Source organism: Sus scrofa, chromosome 9 (genome assembly GCF_054392235.1).
Source record: "Sus scrofa isolate SSC_HxYL_T2T_F1_AM1 chromosome 9, Sscrofa_HxYL_maternal_Yorkshire_Landrace_v2.0, whole genome shotgun sequence".
In the NCBI taxonomy this organism is placed as follows: Eukaryota; Metazoa; Chordata; class Mammalia; order Artiodactyla; family Suidae; genus Sus; species Sus scrofa.
The window spans coordinates 72724194-72748955 of record NC_139391.1 but is presented as its reverse complement, the minus strand read 5'-3'; the positions used below and the strand labels follow the sequence as shown (position 1 = coordinate 72748955).

The 24762-nt window shown below is 41.3% G+C and overlaps 1 protein-coding gene across 12 annotated transcripts in view; it reads right to left on the bottom strand.

Moving 5' to 3' along the window:
- Positions 1–3108: 3108 nt before the first annotated feature.
- The window catches only part of CR2 (complement C3d receptor 2), a 47600-nt gene continuing 25946 nt past the window's right edge, over positions 3109–24762 (bottom strand). For 5 of the 12 annotated variants that reach the window (XM_084976924.1, XM_084976919.1, XM_084976921.1 and 2 more), the window contains 11 exons: positions 20454–20861; positions 19623–19799; positions 19461–19545; positions 19057–19139; positions 17809–18201; positions 15941–16126; positions 14655–14843; positions 13656–13679; positions 12351–12426; positions 6596–6701; positions 3109–3832 (listed from right to left, as the gene is read on the bottom strand). In XM_084976924.1, the coding sequence (XP_084833050.1) occupies positions 6611–6701; positions 12351–12426; positions 13656–13679; positions 14655–14843; positions 15941–16126; positions 17809–18201; positions 19057–19139; positions 19461–19545; positions 19623–19799; positions 20454–20861 (1712 nt within the window). In that variant the 3' untranslated portion in view covers positions 3109–3832; positions 6596–6610. Of the gene's footprint in view, positions 3833–6595; positions 6702–12350; positions 12454–13655; positions 13680–14650; positions 14844–15940; positions 16127–17808; positions 18202–19056; positions 19140–19460; positions 19546–19622; positions 19800–20453; positions 20862–24762 lie in introns of all 12 variants that reach the window. The other 7 variants (XR_014815723.1, XR_014815720.1, XR_014815721.1 and 4 more) reach the window with 3 other exon arrangements.

The window sequence follows — 24762 nt, the reverse complement described above, 5'->3', positions numbered from 1 at the left end:
GTATAGCATTGCTGCTTTTTTTTCCCCAAAGAAAATAGGAAAAAAATCAAATACAACTTCCACAAACCTCTCTCATCACTTAACCAAATGCCTGAATCTGGCTTTTGGAGCTTCCTTATCTCCTTCCTTATCTTCCTTATACTAATATGGTTATATTGTTCCATCTTTATCTAAGGCTAACTTTTCCAGTAGTGCACTAAAATCTATTTCTCATTTGTGCAAAACATCACTCGAGGAATCCCCCTCTTTCTGGAGTATCATCATTTCCCCCTTTCTATTGGAAAACAAATTTCTCCAAATGCAATGGGCACAGTCCCCCTTTGGTCTTTTCTTCACCCAATCTTCCTTTTGCTCGGAACACTTTCTGACTAGATATATGCAATGCCTACCTCTCTTATCTCCTTGAGTTTTTTTCTCAGATGTGACCTTCTCAACGTAGTCTTCCTTGGCCAATATTTACAACTGCACATCCATTCTGAACTTCCTTTCCTCTTTCTCTGCTTCATGTAATTTTTAAATTTTTACTTATTTTTTCTTTTTATTTCCATCTGACAGTCTGCTTATTCTCTCTTCACTAGAACAAAGGCTAAGTGAGGACATGTCTATTTATCACTGCTATATCCCACAACTTGAAATAGTTATTAGCACACAAGAATGGTTTCCATAATTATTTGTTCAGTGAATGAATGTGAATGAAATGAACACATCAGCTGTGGTCAACCAATTTTTCAGAATATTTGGCATTAAATAGAAAGGAGATAATTTAAGAGAGAAGGCATGGATGTTTAGGGGTGGATTTATTTATTTTTCCCAGATGGAGGGTATGGTGGATATTTCTTGTTTCAACTGGGCCCTTTCTTCTAGAATTGGACCCCTAATTTTTCCCCTGGGAAATTCCCTCTTTCCCACACTTCCATGTGGTTTGGGTGGGGTATGATTTCTCAAATACAACACTATTGATGCATTGAACCAGACAATGCTTTGTTTTGGGGGATTGACCTGTGTGCACTGTAAAATGTTTAGAGGCATTTCTGGCCTCTACCCACTAGATGCCAGTAGTACTCCTCTCCTCCAGCTGTGACAACCACAGATGTCTGCAAAGATTGTCAGATGCCCTCTGGGTGTCAGGGAAGATGTGATTGCCCCACTTGAGAACAACTGAGGTAGATCAATCCTGTCCCCAGCTCCAAACCTGGGCAAGCAGCTTAGGCCTTGTCATCTGCTTATTTCACAGCCTTGACCCTAATAAGTGGATTCAGTTGAGGACATGTGGCCCTATTTGGACAAATCAGAAGGAAGGAAGGGACTTTTGAAGGAGAATCTCTTTAGGCTGGAATGCTAAGTTGACGAGATATGTGCTTGACATTGTCAGCAAATATTTTGCCAGTTTTTAGGGACTGTCTATCAGAGAATGAGGACAGCAAGAAAACAAAACAAAAAACAAACAAAAAGAGGAAATAGAACAGATTCCTGAGGATATGAGCTGAATATTTAATTCTTGTTTTGAATGAAGCTAGCTGCACCCTTGGCCTTTTCTGATATATGATATAATAAAAACCCTTCTTGGTCTAAGCCAGTATGTGATGGATTTCTGTCACTTGCAACTGAATGGGTACTGGCTTGAACATGTTTGTTGGTGGAAAGAAGAAGCCAGTGATGAGAGAGAGTGTAACTAAAGGAGCAACATCCTGGAAGAAACAGAAAGGGATGAGAAGAGACCTAGAGTCTGTGCAAAGTGGTAGGTGGCAATGAGGATAAGGATGGGCTTGGAGGTGAAGGGAGAGGAAGTGGAGTTACTGGTGATATTTTCATCATCTGCTAAGATAAGGAAGGAGAATAGAGATGATGGTATAATAGAACAAATGGCTGGAGGTGCATGAACAGAGAAGTTGGAACAATGAAAATGGTACTGACTGTAAATGAATAAAAGATATCAAACAGCATGCCAGCTTCTGGTTATATATCCAAAAGAATTGAAAGGAAGGTCTTGAAGAGATATTTGTTAATCCAGGATCATAGCAGCATTATTCGCCATAGCCACAAGGTGAAAATAGCCCAAAAGTCCATAAACAGATAAGCAAAATATTGTACATGCAATGAAATATCCACTCTGGAAAAAATAATTCTGACACATGCTACAACCTCGAGGACATTAGACTAAGCAAAATAAATCAGTCACAGAAAAACAGATACTATGTGGTTCCACCTATATGAGGTATCTAAAGTAGCCAAATTCATAGAAATGGAAAGTAAAATGATGGTTGGCAGGGGCTGAAGGAAGAGGGGGATATGGAGTTACTGTTTAATGGATATAGAATTCCTTTTGTAAGATGAAAAAGTTCTGGAGGTCTGTTGCATAACGATGTGAACATTCTTAGCACTTCTGAACTGTACACTTAAAAAATGGTTAAGGTTGGAGTTCCCGTCGTGGCGCAGTGGTTAACGAATCCGACTAGGAACCATGAGGTTGCGGGTTCGGTCCCTGCCCTTGCTCAGTGGGTTAACGATCCGGCGTTGCCGTGAGCTGTGGTGTAGGTTGCAGACGCGGCTCGGATCCTGCGTTGCTGTGGCTCTGGCGTAGGCCGGTGGCTACAGCTCCGATTCAACCCCTAGCCTGGGAACCTCCATATGCCGCGGGAGCGGCCCAAGAAATAGCAACAACAACAATAACAACAACAACAAAAGACAAAAAAAAAAAAATGGTTAAGGTTGTAAATTTCATATTACATGTTTTTTACCACAATTTTAAAAAAGATATCAAATATCATACATGTTTAGGAGACTATGGTGGAGGGTAGATTTGTCATAGCCAGTGAGATAGATTTTACTTTCTTAATAATTTAAATGCTGGAGCAGAGAAAATGGGCAGCTGGATCCAGGGTGTAGTCAGGGAGATGAAGGTGCTAGGGAAAAGCATAGGCTGAATAAATATTTAAAAAATCTTGAGGACAGATTTGAGTTTGTAGGCTGAGAGTTTGGCTAACATGAAAAAGTGGTGGGATCCAGAATGCATAAATGTTAATTAAATCAGGAACTCTAAAAACCATAAGACTATGTCTGTTAATCAAGAGTTCATTGACTGTAGAAAAAAATCGTATAAGGCAAATGTTTTTCTTTCTTTATTTATTTAAATGACTAATATACACATTACTAAAGTAACGTTTTACAAGCAATTACAGCTTCTGCCAAAACTTCCAAAGAAGCATTCAAAGCTTGGATTATACACCAAAACTGCAGAATTAAAAGTTGACTGTCATTTTTTTTCAAATGTGCAAATTGGAATTACTATGTGATTATGGAAAGGCAAAGTATACATTATGAGAAAAAACTCAAGTGGAAATAAAAGTGAAATATTTAAGCATATCAGAGAAATATGCTACTATTAAAATCAGACTTCTCAACAAATGTATACCATCATAACCACAGAATATGCTTCATACTTTGCTTAAATAATTAGGACCACACTATAACCAAAAGTATATGCTAACAGTAAGTATGCTGATTATAAAAAGAGGGGCAGTCTGGATAAGAGGACAGCTCTTTTGGTGCCTTCCCCCAAAAGTGACACTGTTCAGAGCTATGTAATTGTTTATAGCCATAGCCTGGCTCCAGGTTCGTCACGCGTGAGGCTTCAAAATGTCCTTGAAAAGCATTTCACAATAAAGCTGGGCTCCCATCTATATCATCAAGCAAACTTTCTTTGTTCTGCTTGAGAATAAGTGCATATAGGAGTTAAAGCTTATGAAATAGTCTCACTGATGTTGAGACTTGCTGATATCAGCATGGTTTCTTTCCAACCAGTGTTCAGTTGGCTTCCAAGCAACGAGGCACACTGAAATAGATTAATTTCTATTTAGGAGGCAGCATGAAAGACAGTGATGCAACTCAAAGTTTAAATATTAGTATGAACATTTGCTGTATATATACTAATTATAAGTGCTATAAACAATAGAGCTTCAAGCCTGTTAAAAGATATCATTCAATTAAGTGGTCCTTCTTCAGATAATATGATGGAAAGCAAATAATTATTAAATTTTATATTGATAAATATCAATAAAAATAAAGGAGGGAGAAGTCAAAGCAATGGCCTTGTTCTCACTCGTTCAAATATTCATTCAACAAATATTCATGTAATAGCTTTACTGTGGATCCTCACAGCTTTGGATGTAGAGATGACTCTGGCACAGTCTCTCCTGTTCTCCTTTTCCCTTCTCTACAGCTCGTCAGCAACAAGGAACCTTTGCTTCCCCAACTGCCACAGAAGTTTATCTGTATCTTGTTCATGACACTTATTCTTACACTATGATATGTATAAGTCATATTTTTCTTACCAAAATAGTTTCTAAGAGGTGGTATCCTTATTTTAGGTTTTACAGGTTATGTAGGAGAAAGCAGTTTGAAGTCAGATTTGAGCTTGCATTCTCCTTTGCCAATTACTGACCCTGAGTACTTGGCCAAGGCTACCTTTTCGCCTTGGATTTCTCATCTAGGATAATGTACACTCACCTAGGTATTGTCTTAGGATAATACTCACCTTTCAAAATTGTAGTGAGGGCTAAATGAGATAAAGCCTGAAAGACCTTCAGCATAATGCCTGAGGGTAAACCTTGAAATGCTCAACACCATTTTTTCCTGCGAATCTCAGGGAGACTACTCATGTTGCATGTCACGTGTTCTATACACCCTATCATTCAGTCTTCAGCTCCTTTGGTGACTATGCAATACCTTTTCCTTAAATCTCTAACATCTCCTTTCTCTTTAAAAAAAATTTTTTTTTTGGCTGCCCACAACATGCAGAAGTTCCCAGGCCAGGGATGGAACCTGTGCCACAGCAGTGACAATGTTGAATCCTTAGTGCACTAAGCCACCAGGGAACCCCTAACATCTTCTTTCCCAATCTTCCTCTCCACTGATCATTTTATTTTTCATTCGCTGAGAAAATAGAAGCATCAGAAGAGAACTTCCGCATATGCATTCACCATCGCATCTCCCTAGCTGCTTTCACCTGTACCAATATGTTTTACTTTCCCTCCTGGTACTAACACCCCACTCCTATGTAAGGTCCACTCCCCTGCTGAGCACTAGATTCCATTCCTTCTAGCTTACCCAGACATTGCTACAGCAATTCCTCCTTTTCTTTCCTGCCGTCACCCGCCCCCTTCTACTAGATCATTCTCATCAGCTTATAGGAATAGCAGCCCAGCTTCTAGTTCTCTGTTCTTAAAATATAGTTCCCTTGACTTGACTTCTTGTCCTTGCCATCACTCTACTCCTCTGCTCCTCTTTATAGAAAAGCTCCTTGAAAGAGTTGTTTGCAGTTGATATCTCCAATTTCTCTCCTTTCATTCTCTCTCAAGCTCACACCAATCAGCTCCGATTGGCCTTCTTCCTCTACACCAAAACTGGTTTTATCAAGGTCACTAGCAAATCTTGTGCTGCCCAACACAACAGGGATTTTCACAACTGATCTTTCTCACTCTATCAGCAGCATTTGACAGTCAATCACTCCCTCTTCTTTAAAGTTCTCTCTTCCCTAAAGTCCTAGAGCCCTGCACACTGGGTTCTCTCCTGTTTCAGAGCTGCTTATATATTTGTTGGTTTCTTATATTCAGAGCCTTATATATTTACTGGTTTCTTCCCACGCCACGACGCCTAATGTTGGAGGATCCAGGCTCAGCCCTTGGGCATTTCCTCTTCCCTAGCCTCAGTCACCCCTTGGCTGATCTTACTCGGTTTCACTATTCTGTACATCCATGTACTGACAAGGCCCACATTTGTATCTCAAGCCCAGACCCCTATTCCCTGAAATGCCAACTTGTACCTCCCGCTAATTTTTTGACACTTGTACTTAGATGTTTGCTATCTCACTTTTAATATCTCCAAAATGGACCTCCTCGTTTTTCTTCCCGATCCTGTTTTTCCCATTCTCAGTGTCTTGTTTAATGGCAATTCTATCCTTCCAATTGCTCAGGCCAAAAAACTCCGGCATCTTCATCGACTCTTCCCTTTCTCTCATATCCTGATACAAGCTGTCTTTCAAATCCTACTGTCATTACCCAAAAAAATGCATCCAGAATCTGACCTCTTCTCACCAGCCTGGTGAGAGCCACTCACAACTTCCTGCCTGGATTTTTGCAATAGAGCCCACGCTGATTCCCCATTTTCCACCCTTAACTTTCTACACCCTCTTCCTAATCCAGCAGTTAAAGGGATCATTTTCTTCTCTGCTTAAAACCCTCCAATTGTTCCCACCTCAGAAAAAATACCAAGCTTATTACAATGACCTGGCATAGTCTATAGGATCGACCCTCCTCACCCTCCTTCCTGTACCTCTCTTCATAATACTTATCATCTCCTGATGTATTTTATTCTTAATTATTTTGCTATTTATTTAAATATTTGTTGAATGGATGAATACATTAAAAAAAACAGGGACATGAGTTGGCAGTGTGAAATAAAGAAGTTAACAATTTCTGTGCATGATTGCTAAAGACTTGTGCAAGAGAGCCTTATATATTTAGTACTATGCTTATTGACAAACAAACTGAAGAACATTTTGACACAGAACAAGAATATTTCAAATTTCATTAGATACCGGTTGGTCTTCTGATTAATTTTCTGGGTTGTATGGATCAACAGAATATACTTCTAATGTTTCTAAGTTGAGATCTTCTTTACGGCTTGTATTTGTATAGTAATTACTAAATGGAAGAAAACAGAAAAAAAAATCTTTACTTATTGGCCACACTTGTTTCCTTTCTATAATTCCCAACACATAGTAAGTACTTTTTATGAATAATTTCATTTTATTGTCTTAAATATCCTATGAGGTAATCACCATAACACCTTCTTTTTTGGAAAGACCCACAAAAATAACTTGCTAGGCTGCTAAGTGTCCAAGTCAGAAGATGACATCAGGCAGCTTTATCCAGGATTCTTAATGACTGATAACTACAACTCCCAGATTAAAAAAAAAAAAGTCATAAAGAAGCTTTCATTTTGGAATATGATCATAAATTTACCCTTTGGGGACCAATCGTCTAATCTGATTTAAAAGAAAATTTTTGTATTTGATGTTTAATTTAAAATCCTTACATAGCCACCCAGCACTAAAAGCTTTAAATGATTCTTAAGACATCTTTACTTTTATTCTTTGCAAGCACTTATTCTTTACTGTGCTTCTAAAACACTTTGCCATATTTAGCAAAGGACAACAAAATGTGATTGTACTATCTGTAGAACTCTAAAACAAAGTACTACAAAATAACTTGGGAAGAAAGATTACTGTTAAGAATATTTACAGCAGAGTTCCCATTGTGGCGCAGTGGTTAACAAATCCGACTAGGAACCATGAGGTTGTGGCTTCGATCCCTGGCCTTGCTGCTCAGTGGGTTAAGGATCCGGCGTTGCCGTGAGCTGTGGTGTAGGTTGGAGACACAGCTCAGATCCTGAGTTGCTGTGGCTCTAGCGTAGGCCAGTGGCTACAGTTCTGAATAGACCCCTAGCCTGTGAACCTCCATATGCTGCAGGAAGCGGCCCTAGAAAAGGCAAAAAGACCAAAAAAAAAAAAAAAAAAAAAAAAAAAGAATATTTACAGCTTGTCACTATCACATTTAGGAGGTCAGCTTATTGTGTTGATGGGGCAGATACATTAAGATCGTTACAAAATGGTATTTTTTAGGTCCATGTGAGATTTAGGTTTTGTGAGCTCTTTTCACTTGTTTTTTTGTTTGTTTGTTTTTTGCTTTTTAGGGCTGCACCCACAGCATATGGAGGTTCCCAGGCTAGGGGTCCAATCAGAGCTACAGCTGCTGGCCTACACCATAACCACAGCCACAACCATGCCAGATCTGAGCTATATCTGTGACCTATACCACAGCTCATGGCGATACCAGATCCTTAATCCACTGAGCAAGGCCAGAGGATCAAACCCACATCCTCATGGATACTAGTCAGATTTGTTTCTGCTGTGCCAGGACGAGAACGCCCGAGATTGAGGTTTTATTAAGTTATCTTAGATGACAAGAAAGGAATAACATAGTCTCTTCTTCACATGTTTAGATGACTTTTAAAAATATTTGATTTTGTTACTAGACATCCCTCTTTAAATGATTCATTACTCATCTCATTTACAAAACGTATTTAAGGCAGCTCAAATGTTTGTATCAACTATCGGAAACTAAATTGAAGTCAGTTAGAAAAATGGAAATAAAACAAATGAGTGATGCTTAGGAATTTACTTTAACAAATATGTTTGGTTAATATCAACTGAGGCACTTAACATGTAGTATTTGGCATAATCATGTTTAATTGACTTAATAATTAGTTTGAAGCATTATGAATTATTGGAGCTTGTAGGCATTCCCAAAGTTTGCATATTTTCCTACACATGCAATGCTCTAATAGCAAACCTAGTAGCAGGAAGGAAGGAGACAGAGACCACATTTTCTATTTATTTAAATTTCTAACTACTCTTGGCTAAAATTATCTTCTAACTTCCTGTGAGGAAAGTCATGCAAATCACATCCCTGCTTTTGTTTTCTTGAGACCTTTTTCTCTCTTAAATTCTGTGAACTATTTTCTCCTTACTTTCCTCTTACCTCCGGCTGTTCCTTCCCCTCCTGCCTCTTAAGCATTACTGTCTTTCTGAGATCTGTTGTCATCCCTATTTTAATCTTTCATGGGTTTTTTTGGGGGGGGGAATTGTGACTTAAATGTCACCTACCTGAGTGGCCTATCTTTTGAGTCCTACATCATGAGTGCCTCAAAGTAAGAGGTCAGAACTGAACTCTTCATCTTTCCCCACATGCCTGTCCCTCTCCTCTTTTGCTGAACCACTGGGTCCACCCAGTGACATCTGGTAGACTCATTATTTGTGTCTCCTTCTCCCCACATTCAGCAGTTCACCAAATCCTGATGTTTCTTCTTTACAATGAAGATGCTTCCTACACCTCTTCCATACTCTTGATCCCCACCAAGGCTGCTGTGGTTGAGGGTCCAATACGGCCCCTTCTTTTGAAAATGCAAAAGTGAACATATTGTTTCCTTGTTTAAGATCCTACAGGATAAATCCCAGCTCCTTGTCATGGCATACAAGTCTTTTGATGACCTAGCTGTTAGCTTTCTTTCTAGATTTTCCCAATGATTGTTAAATGAAACATTATTTCCATGGATATTAAAAGCATTAGATAAGAAAAAGAGTTCTGCAGTCCAAACTAGTTTGGGAGACTAGTTTTTTTAAAAAAACGAAACAGATTTTTGGAGTTTCTGTCATGGCTCAGCAGAAGCAAATCTGCCTAGTATCCACGAGGACACAGGTTCAATACCTGGCCTTGTTCAGTGGTTTAAGGATCTGGTGTTGCCATGAGCTGTGGTGTAGGTCACAGATTGACTCTGATCTGGCATTGCTGTGGCAGTGGTGTAGGCCAGTAGCTACAGCTCTGATGTGACCCCTAGCCTGGGAATCTCCATATGCTGTAGGTGTGGCCCTAAAAAGACAAAAAATAAATAAATAAAAATTCAAAAATACATAAAAATTAAACAGGCTTCTTTATTGTAGGACTTTAAATATTCTCATGGTCATTGTGAATCTCCATGAGTAAAATGTATGAACTATTTCCCAATCTCATCTGGTCTGTTTCTCCTGAAATCATTCACAAAGCCAGGGTTTTGTGGCACATACTCTTGATAAATACTAAAGCCTAAAGTGCATTTCAATTTAGACTTTGCAAGATCTACTGTGCTCACACCCTCCCAGGATTAGAATAAACTATTCAGGTTCAAAGATGCCATCATTATATAGTTTCAATGTAACCTCTTCATGCTTGATGCCTGCACTAGTCATTAGAGAACCATGAACAGTATAATCAGATGACACTGGTGGCATACTAAGTGACAGATCCAGGTGAGTTGGCATGTTTTCTGAAGTTTGTGGGTGACATGCCTGGGGTGATCTGGCTTGTTATCCTCCCCAGAAGTTACCTGAGACCTGGTAAGACTTCACCTGGTTAGTCTTCACTATTGTGTACAGAGACTCAAGAACCTGTTCACTCTGAATGTAAGATACCTGATGGAATCAGTTGCTAAATATGTATCCTTTTCATGTTTCAGAATATTCTGTAATTTTCACAAGATTTTTGTGTGAAAGGGGTCTTTCATACCATTCCTCCACCGAGACCTATGCCACCTTCGCCTTCAATCCCCTTCACACTTACAATTTTTCCACCAAGTCAAATATTTATGTAGTTCTCATAACATGTGGTGGGATGACAAGCCTCTGAGTCTTTACTCAAATGGCTCCTTCTACCTGGAATACCTTTCTCCCCTTGTCTATACCCTTTTAAGGCTCACCTAAAACATCTCCTCCTCTATGGAAACTTTTCTGGTCAAAATTCCCAAGTACTGATTGCATCCTCACCAGATATCACATAACCCAGTCTGGCAACATTACTTAATGGATAAAATGTTTTTAAAAATTGATACATAAAAAATAAAAATATCCGAGTTCCTGTTGTGGCACAGCAGAAATAAATCCGACTAGTAACCATGAGGTTGCAGGTTCGATCCCTGTCCTTGCTCAGTGGGTTAAGGATCTGGTGTTGCCATGAGCTGTGGTGTAGGTTGCAGACGTGGCTCAAATCTGGCATTGCTGTGGCTGTGGAATAGGCTGGCAGCTATAGCTCTGATTAGACTCCTAGCCTGGGAACCTCCATATGCTGTGGGTGTGGCACTAAAAAGACAAAAAAAAAAAAAAATCACTTGAACAAATAGAAAGGGCTGGCATGTTCCTGAAGGTGAAATCATTACAGAAAATGTGCCAAGTCTCCAAGACTAATCTATAGACTTAAATGCAATCACAACATATCTGTTTTTAGAAAATGACAAATCTAAAACTCACCTATAAGAACAAACAGAAGAGAAGAAAATTGTGAAAAATTATAGTAAGGGGATTCTTGCCTTATCAGATATTATCATAGTAGAAGTCTATACTATTTAAATGCAAAGTAGTTTATGAGAGAAGAAGAGATAGATACATTTAAAAAATGAGTCCAGAAATACAGTATATCCAGATATATTAATTATTTGATACGTGGTCCTCATGACTCCTAGTTGGATTCATTTCTGCTGTGCCACAACAGGAACTCCTTGATACGTGATCAAATTAGAACTCACTTTCTGGAAAGTCTTTTGGAAATATTTATTAAGCATCCAAATGTTCATACACTTACCCCTGGCAATTCTGGAAATAAAGGGCTAAGGAAATAAGTGGATGTGGAAAAGTTTTATTCGAAGGTGTTTCTCATATCTTCACTATCAACATAATTGTGGAGGGAGTTCCCATCATGGCACAGCTGATATGAATCCTCTAGGAGCGGTGAGGTTGTGGGTTTGATCCTTGGCCTCGCTCAGTGGGTTAAGGATCCAGTGTTGCCATAAGCTGTGGTGTAGGTCACAGTCATGGCTCAGATTTGGCATGGTTGTGGCTGTGGCTGTGGTGTAGGCCGGCAGCTGTAGCTCTGATTGGACCCCTAGGCTGGGAACCTCCATATGTCCTGGGTGTGGCCCTAAAATGCAAATAATAATAATAATAATAATTGTGGAAGCAACCTAAAATTTACCATAGAGAAATACACATAATAGAACAACATACCATTAAGTAATTAAAAAGAAAACATGACTGACAGACACAAAAAAAATCTGTACATGAAGCTAAATGAAAAAAAAAAAAAGGCAGGAGACTACATAATGCCAAAATTTCAGTTTTAAAGGGAAAAAGAGAAAGGATATAAGAAAATGATTAGATAGGAATATGCCAAATATATGCAGTTTTTATGCCTGGAATTCTATTTTCTGGATTTTTAAATTATGTATCATCTGAATAAACATCATTCAAATAAAATAACTGTGTGTTATCTAAATTCTTGCAGAACAGGCCTTCTATTTAGCAGAAGATACTTTATCCCAGTTATCACATGGCCATACTTATTTCACATAACTTTTGTGTTTAGGTTTTTTTTGTGTGTTTAGGTTTTTTTTTTTTTACCTTCCTAGGGCCACTCCCACAGCATATGGAGGTTCCCAGGCTAGGGGTCTAATCGGAGCTATAGCAACCAGCCTACGCCAGAGCCACAGCAAGTCGGGATCCGAGCCATGTCTGCGACCTACACCCCAGCTCATGGCAACACGGGATCCTTAACTCACAGAGCAAGGCCAGGGATAGAACCCACAACCTCATCGTTCTTAGTTGGATTCGTTAACCACTGAGCCACGACGGGAACTCCTTTGTGTTTAGTTTTAAGCAAGAAGTTAAAACCTTTTGTGCATTTTGGTCAAGCAAGCATTGAACTTACCGTTCTCTTTGTTTTAGTATCATGCATATGGTGACAATACCCAAGCAGCAAAGAATTACTACACCTGCAGAAAAACCTAGGAAACAAGAGAGAGTATCAAATGCTAGAAAAATGTGACTTAACATTTTTTGACTGATTGTGGGGCCTATTCCTAGCAGTGGGGTTGTGTGACTTTTCTGATTATCCTTCCCCAGCTGTATAAATACCAAATTCCTAAATAATCATCCTTAAGCTTCAAGTTTTGGATTCAACCCAATCAACACTTAATATAAAGTACCAAGTATTTGACCACAGGGTTCCATCAAATTTCTGTTGAGCTTTTCTGTTCTTTTCAGTTTTATTAGCAATCTTCCTCTCACTGTGGTGAAATCAGGAGCACAGGACACCAAGATACCACGGCCTTGCATAAACACATTTAACCCTCCATTGTGAATATATTTTGCTACTGCAGAATAAGCCAGTCTGTTTTGATAGTGTCAAATAATGCAAAAGAACAAGAGTTCATGTAAACTAACTTTCTTTCTTTTTTTTTTTTTTTTTTTTTTTTTTTTTTAGCCTTCCTAGGGCTGCTTCCCGCAGCATATGGAGGTTCCCAGGCTAGGGGTCGAATCAGAGCTGTAGCCACTGGCCTACACCACAGCCACAGCAACGTGGGATCCGAGCTGCTTCTGCAACCCACACCACAGCTCATGGCAACGCCAGATCCTTAACCCACTGAACAAGGCCAGGGATCGAACCCGAAACCTCATGGTTCCAAGTCGGATTCGTTAATCACTGAGCCATGACGGGAACTCCCTAACTTTCCATTTAATAACTGAGAATAGCTGTTTAAATCATTTATTCTGTTTTATCTAAAAGTGGCAATTTGTGATGTGAAGTACACGTGAAAAGATTCTTAATGTTTTAAGAAAACATTTAAAAAAGATAATTTCTCATGAGTTAAGGTGAAAAAAATTAACAGGCAAGATAGAGGCCTCAGATTTTACACACATTTTTATAAAACACCGTTAGAGGGAATTCCCATTGTGGGGCAGCAGAAATGAATCTGACTAGTATCCATGAGGATGCAGGTTCGATCCCTGGCCTCCCTCAGTGGGCTGGGGATCTGGAGTGGCTGTGGTGTATGTGGCAGATGCGGCTTGGATCCCGCATTGCTGTGGCTGTGGTGTAGGCCTGCATCTGTAGCTCCTATTTGACCCCTAGCCTGGGAACCTCCATATGCCATGGGTATGGCCCTAAAAAGCAAAAAACAAACAAACAAACAAAAACATTAGAAGTTTTCTTCAAGTATTTAAGAGAACTTACCACAGATAAGAGGAACACGTGAACCTAAGGAGAATACAAAATCATGGAAATATTAGTCTGGTTGAAAAGTTCCAGGTAGCTTAAAAATCCTATGGCAATGTCCCAGGAATTAATACTCAGCTCCCTCCTCTGTAAGTCTACTTAAAAGGATGTATTGGAACCCTGGATTATACCCATTCTTCCTTCATTTTTTATACAATAACTTCATTGGACTTTTAAGAAATTTTCGCTTTAAGTAAGTTGGGGTGTTCATTAATAATAAAAAAACCCAATAAACTCAACTTTATAATCAGGGATTTCTCAGGTCAGAATGCAAATATTAACTCTTACAACAGGTTGGCTAACATATTTTTGGAGGCCCCTGTCACATCGGTAGGCACTTCAAAATCAAAATTCAGCAATAATAGAAGTCTCAGCAGTAACTCCTTTCAAAAATACAGTTGATCTTCTGTATCTGTGGATTCAACCAGCCACAGATTAAAAAAAAAAAATTTGAAAAAGCCAAAAATTCCAAAAAGTTCCAAAATGCAAAGCTTGAGTATGCTGTGAGCCTGGCAACTCTTTACATGCCATGTATATTGCATTAGGTATTCTAAGTAATCTAGAAATGATTTAAAGTGCATGAGAGGATATGCATAGGTGACAGGCAAATACTATGCCATTTTACAAGGGACTTGATCATCTGCAGATTTTGATATTCGAGGGGGTCCTAGAACGAATGCACCTACTAATTCCAAGGCTCAAGAGTGTAAGGTTATTAGTTTTGCACCGTTTAAATTAGTGCTCCTCTCTCTATTTTCTTTCTTTACTTCCTCCCTTCTCAGAAAGTCTCAGCTTTTCTAGAATAGACCACTGACTTCAAATTTGTCTGTTACTGTAGCACTATTGTTAGGCCTATGTCAATTTACAAGCGCGGAGCCCCCAGCGTCAAGGGACACCCCTCACTCTCTTCTCTCCAGTGAAACAAATAGGAGCTGCAGGGAAGCCCTCTGTACGCACTTGGTGATTTGCAAACAGCCAGGGGAGGGTTCCATCGGTGATCTTCCTGACACTGGCTCTGGGGACTGCCTTCCAGGGTGTACCCTTCTTCACACTCTAAAGTGACAACAGCTCCATACTGATACATTTTCCTAGGTTCCAGCCCATTCTGGATTCCATTTACGTGCTCTGGGAAGCTACAGTTCACCTCTGAAATGAAAGGAATGAAAGTGAAACTAGGTCCTATTCTGGCCTTTTACCAAGAATACAGATGCTGCCCTAAATGGAAACATTTATGAAACCAATTTAGTTTATCCTCAGTGAGTAAAGCTTCACTGGAATAACACAGAATGATGTCCTAGGCACAGACTTTTAGTGTCAGCTGTCTACCTCAATAATGTCCAGACAACCACAGCAGATTGCTTTCCTTCTCTATCCTTTAGTTTCTAAACTAATGATTTTGAGCAGTTTTTGTGGCTTCTGAGAGAAATGGTGAGGGCTGAATGGGTAACATTAAGAATTCTGAATTATTGTTTTATCAACTTCTACTCTTATTCTTTAATTCTTCTTACATGTAAATGCTTTCTCATTTCTCCTTTCATCTTTTCAGTACAGGGACCAAGAGTGTGAGATAAAATTTGAACCTGATCTAGCTCTGTGACTCTGGGTAAATTACAAATCCCTCCATTCTACTGGGACCTCATCTATTATGCAGGAATAATAATGGCACCAATAGCATATGGTTCTCATGAGGATTAAATGAGATAATCAAATGAGATCAAATGAGCAGGCAAAGTGCTGTGCACAATATCTGACATATGGTAAAAAAAAGTGCTCAATAAATATTTGATATTAACTCACTACTCATATTTATATGCATTATTTATGATAATGACATGCTGAAATGTTTATAAAATATATACCCATAATCCTATCACTACTTATAAGAAATATACCCAAAAGATAACTGTGCTTTTTATTAGTGTTTTGTCAATGATGCTTATCATAACTGTAACCAGAGTGCAAATTCAATCTGTGCTTTAGTAGTATAATGTACACAGACTTCACCTTTCCATATTTAAATAACTACACGTGATAGCTCAGAGTCCCAGTCATTTTACTTATTTTGCAGTATTTAGATCACTTCATCTAGTTAAATCCAATTAGATTAACCCAATTAAATGCATTTAATTAAATGGTGCACATAATGCATTTATTTGGCTATTTTAAATTGAAAGTATCTAACTGAATATATTTATTTGGAATAAATTTCATTTAGAAAAAAAGCAAACAAATAGACAACACACCTTTACAATAAGGGGCAGGTTGATTCCAGTTTCCCTCATGTGTGCAAAGAAGGAGGGCCTCTCCCACCAGCAAGTAGCCTTGGTTGCAGCTGTACAGGACTGACATTCCCGGAGAAAATCGAAGTATGTCTCCACCAGTGTGATTCCCGTAGGGGATCTTAACCGGACGATGACATCCGAAGAAAGCTTAGAAACCAATATAAAAGGACTTTAAATTTAGCACAGAGGAGCACATAGCCAACACTACCTGTGGGTGACGAGATACAGAAAGAAGGCAGGCACCAAGCCAACAAAGTGGTATCCAGAAATATTTACTCCACCCAAACCAAGCAGTACCGGACAGTGATTTGCATGTCCTACCTACATCATACACATTCTGAAGACAAATGTCAAGTGTAAGATAATGAAACATCAATGGTTGCAGCCCACAATAGTAATCTGTCAGACAATGGTATTCTTTTCTTCCTCTTTAAACAAAGGCTATTAGTCAAGGGTCACACCCTCAAATATCTACAGGAGCCAGGAAGTGAATCCATCAGATACGGAAGCACCTGTCCTTCTAAAAATGGCAGTCACTGCCCAGTTCAAGCTATGGATGCCTTGCAGGAAAGTAAAGGAGGCCCTTACTGTATAACAGGTTCACTGTTTGTCTTGGGTGGTGGAGATGGGTTTCACTTAAAATAAGATTACTGCTCTAGGAGTTCCTGTCATGGCTCAGTGGTTAACAAATCCGACTAGGAACCATGAGGTTGCGGGTTCGATCCCTGCCCTTGCTCATTGGGTTAAGGATCTGGCGTTGCCATGAGCTATGGTGTACGTTGCAGACGAGGCTTGGATCCCGCATTGCTGTGGCTGTGGTGTAGGCTGGCAGCTACAGCTCTGATTAGACCCCTAGCCTGGGAACCTCCATATGCCATGGGAGTGGCCCTAGAAAAGGCAAAAAGACAATAAAATAAAATAAAATAAAATAAAATAAAATAAATAAAATAAAATAAAATATTACTGCTCTAGACAAAGAAAACTGTTCTGAACTTAGTTCTTGGTCACCAATTGGGAACCTCTGTTGTAGATTGCAGCCTCTCTTGCGGGGGTAAAACTACCAATGACAACTAAAATTACAAGAAAAACAATTCAATGGATTTGAAAGCCAACTCCTTTCTCCAGAATACTGAAAGATCTCTTCTTGGAAGGTGTCACAAGCTTAAATATCAAACTATTATGCAATATTACTACCAAACATTTGCCCCACAAAAGTATGTGCATTCGCATTTTAAATTAATAAAGATAATAAATTTTGGAGACTCCATCTGTTCAGAAGCTAACTATTATCCTTTCATGTATTTTTGTTCAACACACTTAGGAAAGTAGAGGAATTCTCTGGTGGCTCAGTGGGTTAGGGATCCAGCATTGTCACTGCTGTGGTAGGGTTTGATCCCTGGCCTGGGAATCTCCATGTGCCATGGGTATTTTGTAAATTATAGCTTTTACTTGCTTTTCTTTTCTTTAGGGAGAACGGCAAGTGTAGAGGCAAACCTTCTTTGTTTTTTCTTTCTTTCTTCCCTTTTTTTTTTTTTTTTCTGCTTTTTAGGGCTGAACCTGTGGCATATGAAAGTTCCCAGGCTAGGGGTAGAATCAGAGCTACAGTTGCCAGCCACAGACACAGCCACAGCAATGCCAGATCCGATGCATCTGTGACAACACCACAGCTCATGGCAATATCAGATCCCTACCCTACTGAGCAAGCCAGGGATCGAACCCACATCCTCATGGATTCTGGTCGGGTTTGTTAACCACTGAGCCACAAAGGGAACTCCCCTTTTTTCTTTATTCTGTGCAACTTCCCATATTTTATTCTTTAAATATCTTACCCTTTTTGATACAAGTTGGTACATCTGGCACCCATTTGTTATTGGTCTGACACCTAATTGACTGACTGCCATTCATGATGAAGCCAGGTTCGCAGGCAATAACTACTATGTCATTGTGGGAAAATGAAGAATTAGTGTTATTTAGCTTGTATCCATGTGCGACTTCTGGGTTAGGACAGTGAGTCACAGGAGGAGACTTTATGCACCGTGGGAGAGGTCCACTCCAAGATCCATATCCTTTAGAATCATTTGTGCACCATACAGTTTTCTCTCCAAGAAGATCGAATCCTTCATCACATTCATAAGAGACTTTGTTTCCATAGACAAAGTATTTTCCCACCACACCTCTGTGCCTCCCATTCTTAATCACTGGTAGAGGTTGACAGTGGATAACTGCAAAAGAGATGGGGAAATTGACCTTCAGCTAGTACACCAAGGTGGACAGACTTCATTCAGGTACAAATGAAACTGTCCAACCGCAAGTACTAGATGTAGCTATAAAGTTATTTAAATGTGTTCACTGGATTATTCTTTTCTGAAGAAAGCTTTATTAAATTTTCTGACTATATAAGTAATACATAGTCATTCCAAAAAATTCAGAAAATACACTAAGGTATTAAGAAAGGAATAAATATAGCTGTGTTCCCATGAAGTAGGGAAATAGTCTATATTTGTTATTTTAAAAATTCTGAGCAATCAGAAGCTATACGGCAAATACAGTCATTTGTTGGTATCTCCAGGAGATTGGTTGCAGGACTCCCCTCCATCCATATCCAAGTCCAAGGATGCTCAAATCTCTTACATAAATTGTACAATATTTACATATAAGCTACACACAACTGACCATATACTTTAAATCATCTCGAGATGACCTATAATGCCTAATATAATGTAAATGATATGTAAATAGCTATACATGCAATGTAAACGCTAGGTGAATAGTAGCCAGCACATAACAAATTCAAGTTTTGCTTTGGGGAACTTTCGGGACTTAAAACAACTATTTTTGATCTGCAGTTAGTTGAATCTATGGATATGAAACTTACAGATGCTGAAGGCCAACTATACTCGTTTCCTACTTGACAAGTTTATTCTCCAGTGCTAATGTCAGAAAAACACTAAGATAAATTTATTATCTTATGTACACTGAGCTAAAACATATAGCCTGTGGGGAATAGATTAGTTCTGCAGGGACCTGTCCTCTATAACCCACTACTATCCCACTGACACTTTTTTTTCCTAACTTACCTTTACAAAGTGGAATCTTCTGGAGCCAAACCGCATCCTCATCACCTTGACATTTCTGATAAACATGCCCAGTCAGCTGGTACCTAGAGAGATTATAACATATTTCTCTTCCCAGTATCACATCGCTGAAACCTAGCCTCCTCAGAGCACAAATAAAGAGGCATGTCTAAATAAGAACTTTGTCAGAGAGGCATTAACACTCATGGACCTCCAAGTAAGAAAACTACTGTGTCAAGAAAGGACTGAAGAGTTAAATATGCTACTTAGACTTTTGGAACCTCACATTTTCTCTTAGTGTAACAACAAGGGACCTCTAAAGGGAGTTACCAAGACAAGCTGAGGGTAGAATTCACGCACAAAGCAAGGTGGAGACCCTTTCTCAGAATGGATCCTCTCATACTCACCCTTCTTGGCAGGTTATATTAACTGATACCACTGGCCAATCAGCTGGAAGCTCTTGGAGATCTTCTTTCAAAGGCTGGCATTGTACTTCAAGAGGAGAAAAGTTGGAATTAGTTATACATGCCTGATACCAAGGAGAAAGACATCTCTGGAACTGTAAGTACCTTCACACCGAGGGGCAGAAAGACTCCAATTTCCTGAAGGCATACAGTGAATGGATCTGTTCCCCACAAGCACGTAGCCAGGGTCACAGGTGTAGTCTACAGTCATCCCCGAGACAAAGAGGACCCTATTTCCACCTGTATGCTGACCATGGTGGAGCCCAGAAGGTGGCTGACAGCCTGAAGAGAGAACTTCCCACATAAATACTAACAAAAACAGAATTCATACTCAAGAACACTAAGTATACAACATTTGACAATAGACAGTCTAAAACATTTAAGCTGGAGTTCCCATCATGGCGCAGTGGTTAATGAATCCAACTAGGAACCATGAGGTTGCGGGTTCGATCCCTGCCCTTGCTCAGTGGGTTAAGGATCCCCCGTTGCTGTGGCTCTGGCATAGGCTGGCAGCTACAGCTCTGATTAGACCCCTAGCCTGGGACCCTCCATATGCCGCGGGAGCAGCCCAAGAAATGGCAAAAAGACAAAAAATAAAAATAAAAATAAAAATAAATAAATAAATAAATAAAACATTTAAGCCAAAGCTCATCAAGCTCTTATCCATTACTGAGTAATTTCTACTCTTTTGAAGGGGTCTGACACCTTAAAAAAGACCCCCTCAATTATCTACCCTGAATATATCCCAGATCCAAAGGGGCATTTACACAAAGAACATACACAACAACACACATAAACTGTTTTGTTACAGAGTAGAAGAAGGGGGACAGTAATCTAAGCTCTCCTGCCTTTTGCCATGGCTCTAACTTTGGGCGAGAGATAATAAACAAGAATGAACAAGTAAATACCTCACTTTTCTGTCCATTGGGTTTTTACCTTTTTCACAAACTGGAATTTCAGGATCCCAGGTGTTATCGGCTTTGCAACGAATCCGACTGCTGCCTTTCAAAGTAAATCCATCATCACACTTGAATGTCACAGTGTCGTTGTAGAAATATGGAGCTTCCTTGACAGATATCTTGTATCCGTTTTCAATGTGGACATGTGAGCACTGAACAGTGGGGATAGAAAGTTTGCAGAGAGGAGGAGGGCCGCTCCAGACTCCTGTCTCTTGATCGTTGCTTGTACAACGGATGGTGCTCTCCCCAATGAGGTTGAACGTCACTCCTCTCTCTGGCCCAGGATTACATGTGTAAGTGACTGTGGTTCCATACAGGACCTCTCCTGAGGCACTCCCTGTGTGTGCGCCATTGTAGATAAGAGGGGGCGGTGGGCAGGTGATTTCTGGAGGGATGAGAAGTCACTGTACAATTTGGTTCCAGTATAAAACACCAAAGAAGAGAAATGAAGCTGGTTATGAAGCTTTTGCTGTCAGATTTCCTAAAGGATATGGGTAAGTTATGATAATAAGCTATATTAAAGCTCACTAGGAAGGCAAAATTCAATTTAGAAGATTTCATAAGAAATATCTCTGTAATGTGTTAAAAGTGAAGATGTAAAAAAAAAAAAAAAAAAAAAAAGGAGTTTCCATCATGGCCAGTAGTTAACGAATCCAACCAAGAAGCATGAGGTTGGATTCAATCCCTGGCCTTGCTCAGTGGGTCAAGGATCTGGCATCGCTGTGAGCTGTGGTGTAGGTTGCAGACTCAGCTCAGATCTGGCATTGCTGTGGCTCTGGCGTAGGCTTGGCAGCTACAGCTCGCATTAGATCTCTAGCCTGGGAACCTCCATATGCGGCGGGTGTGGCCCTAGAAAAGGCAAAAAGAAAAAAAAAAAAAAAAAAAAAGAGGACAAGATGGCGGAGGAGTAGGGGGACACGCTCGCCCTCTCCCACAAACACAACAAAAAAAGCACATCTACAGAAGAAATGACTCGCACAGAACAACAACCAATCGCTGGCAGAGGAACCTAAACTCCAATAACGGCAAGAAGTTCGTGACATTATTGGGCAGAACGGGAGAAAAGAGGAGAGTGAGAGAAGGTGAATCCGAGCGGGACGGGCGCTCCTGAAAGGGAACTGCGGAGGAGAAAGGGATCCCGCACCCTGGAAAGTCTCCTACCGGGGGAAAGATCAAACGAACCGGAGGAATCTCCAGATGCAGAGAAGAGTGTAGCAGTAAGTCGGAGTACGGAAAAAAGATCAAGAACCCAACGGACCATCTGAACTACGGGCACAGTCACCAAAAATTGAGACGCCTGGGTGGGGGCTGGGCACCGAATCCTCGGCTCCAGAGGTTAGTCCCCGGGAAAGGGCAGGGGGACGCCTGGGTGGGGGCTGGGCACCGAGACCTCAGCTCTGAAGGTTGGTCCCCGAGAGGGGGCCGGGGGACGCCTGGGTTGGGGCTGGGCACCGAGACCTCGGCTCCAGAGATTAGTCCCCGGGCTAGGGGGGCGGGGAAGAGCGGAAACTGCTTGGGAGGTCTCTAAACCATTTGACGGGGCAGAGACTGCCTGGGAGACTAGAAAACAAAGCTGTCGCAGAGGAAGGGAGCAATACTCTAGGGGCGGGGAAGTGGAAAGCCGCCGCAGAGGGAACCTGGGAGAAGAGCCTGGTCTGCGCCCGTGCTGGGGAGGGGAGAGAAGAAGGGGTGGGTCCCCATAGAATACCCCCCACGCCACAGCAAGCTTACAGGCCCGCTAGCTAGCAGAAAGCTGTGCTTCCCAGTGCATTCCCTCCCCCCACCCCCGCCACCCCCTATGCTCTCGCTGAACCTGGGGCTGCCTGCCATCCAGGAGGGCTGGCCTCAACAACTGCCTGAAGCCTACCACCGCAGGGGCTCTCCCTGCACAGGCCTGCTTGCCCTTTGGAGGGACTACACTTCCACAGAGCAGCACCAAACACCACCAGCCCCCTAGAAAAGGCCTGCAGCCCAGAAAAGCTAGAACAAGCCTAGCCAGGCCGTGAATAGATCGACCTAATTCTCCGACGGTTTTTCTGAGACGGGCTCCCCCGGGGAGGAGCCTCTTGAGTCTCCAAGGGCCTTGCTACACGCCCAAGACCCCAGGGGGTGCTAAGACCTAGTGGACTAGCTGCATAGGACTGCCAGCTCCAGGCAGGACCCCCTGCAGCCCAGAAAAGCTGCAACAAGCCTGGCCGACTTGGGAAAAGATCTCAGACGGTCTTTCTGAGTCGGTCTGTCCTGGGGAGGAGCCTCTTGAGTCTCCAAGGGCCCTGCTACCCGCCCAAGACCCCAAGGGGTGCTGAGACCTAGTGGACCAGCTGCATAGGACTGCCAGCTCCAGGCAGGACCCCCTGCAGCCCAGAAAAGCTGCAACAAGCCTGGCCGACTTGGGAAAAGATCTCAGACGGTCTTTCTGAGTCGGGCTGCCCTGGGGAGGAGCCTCTTGAGCCTCCAAGGGCCCTGCTACCCGCCCAAGACCCCAAGGGGTGCTGAGACCTAGTGGACCAGCTGCATAGGACTGCCAGCTCCAGGCAGGACCCCCTGCAGCCCAGAAAAGCTGCAACAAGACTGGCCGACTTGGGAAAAGATCTCAGACGGTCTTTCTGAGTCGGGCTGTCCTGGGGAGGAGCCTCTTGAGCCTCCAAGGGCCCTGCTACCCGCCCAAGACCCCAGGGGGTGCTGAGACCTAGTGGACCAGCTGCATAGGACTGCCAGCTCCAGGCAGGACCCCCTGCAGCCCAGAAAAGCTGCAACAAGCCTGGCCGACTTGGGAAAAGATCTCAGACGGTCTTTCTGAGTCGGGCTGTTCTGGGGAGGAGCCTCTTGAGTCTCCAAAGGCCCTGCTACCCGCCCAAGACCCCAAGGGGTGCTGAGACCTAGTGGACCAGCTGCATAGGACTGCCAGCTCCAGGCAGGACCCCCTGCAGCCCAGAAAAGCTACAACAAGCCTGGCGGAATCGGGAAAAGATCTCAGACGGTCTTTCTGAGTCGGGCTGCCCTGGGGAGGAACCTCTTGAGTCTCCAAGGGCCCTGCTACCCGCCCAAGACCCCAGGGGGTGCTGAGAACCAAGTGAAATCTGCTACCATCGTGGGGTGGACCTCCCAGTCCTGTCTGCCCTCAGGAAGTCCTCCTTTGCTTCAAAGAAACACTGTTAGTCCCATCAACACTCCAGAAAAGCCACACTGCCTCAAAAAAAGATTGACCAACAACGACAGCCCTCAGGAAATATTCCAGGGCAGTGACAAGGCAAACACTACCCGATAACGGAGAGTACAACTCCCTCAGGAGAAAGAAGACAACAAGCAAGATGAAGAAGCTGAGAAACCACCCCCAGTCAAACCAACAGGAGAACTCACCTAAAACAGTCAACAATGAAACTGATCTCTGCAGTCTGACAGACCTGGAGTTCAAAAGAGAAATAGTGAAAATACTGAAGGAATTAAGAGAAGATATGAACAGCAATGCAGATACCCTCAGAAAGGAGCTAGAAAATATAAGGAGGAGCCAAGAAAAACTAGAACATTCATTTGCAGAGATGCAAACTGAACTAGGGGCAGTAAAAACCAGAATGAATAATGCAGAAGAACGAATCAGTGATATGGAAGATAGAATAATGGAAATCACTCAATCGGGTCAACAGACAGAAAACCGAATCAAAAAACTGGAAAGCAATATAAGAGACCTATGGGATAATATAAAACGGGCCAATCTACGCATAATAGGAATTCCAGAAGGAGTAGAAAAAGATAAAGGAATGGAAAATATATTTGAAGAAATTATCGCTGGAAACTTCCCAAATCTAAAGGATACTGGATTCAAGATACAAGAAGCACAGAGGGCCCCAAACAAACTGAACCCAAACAGACCCACACCAAGACACATCATAATAAAAATGGCAAAAGTTAGTGATAAAGAGAGGATCCTAAAGGCAGCAAGAGAAAAACAGAATGTTACCTACAAGGGAACCCCCATAAGAATATCAGCTGATTTCTCTACAGAAACACTACAGGCCAGGAGGGAATGGCAAGAGATATTTAAAGTGCTCAAAGGAAAAAATATGCAACCTAGAATACTTTATCCAGCAAGAATATCATTTAAAATAGAAGGGGAAATAAAAATTTTTCCCAACAAACAAAAACTTAAAGAATACAGCAACACAAAACCCAGGTTAAAGGAAATATTGAAAGGGCTTCTCTAAACCAAAAAGAAAGGAAGGAAAGGGAAGAAAAAAGAAAAGAAAAAAAAAAAAAGAAGAAGAAGAAGAAGAGGAAGAACTAGGACT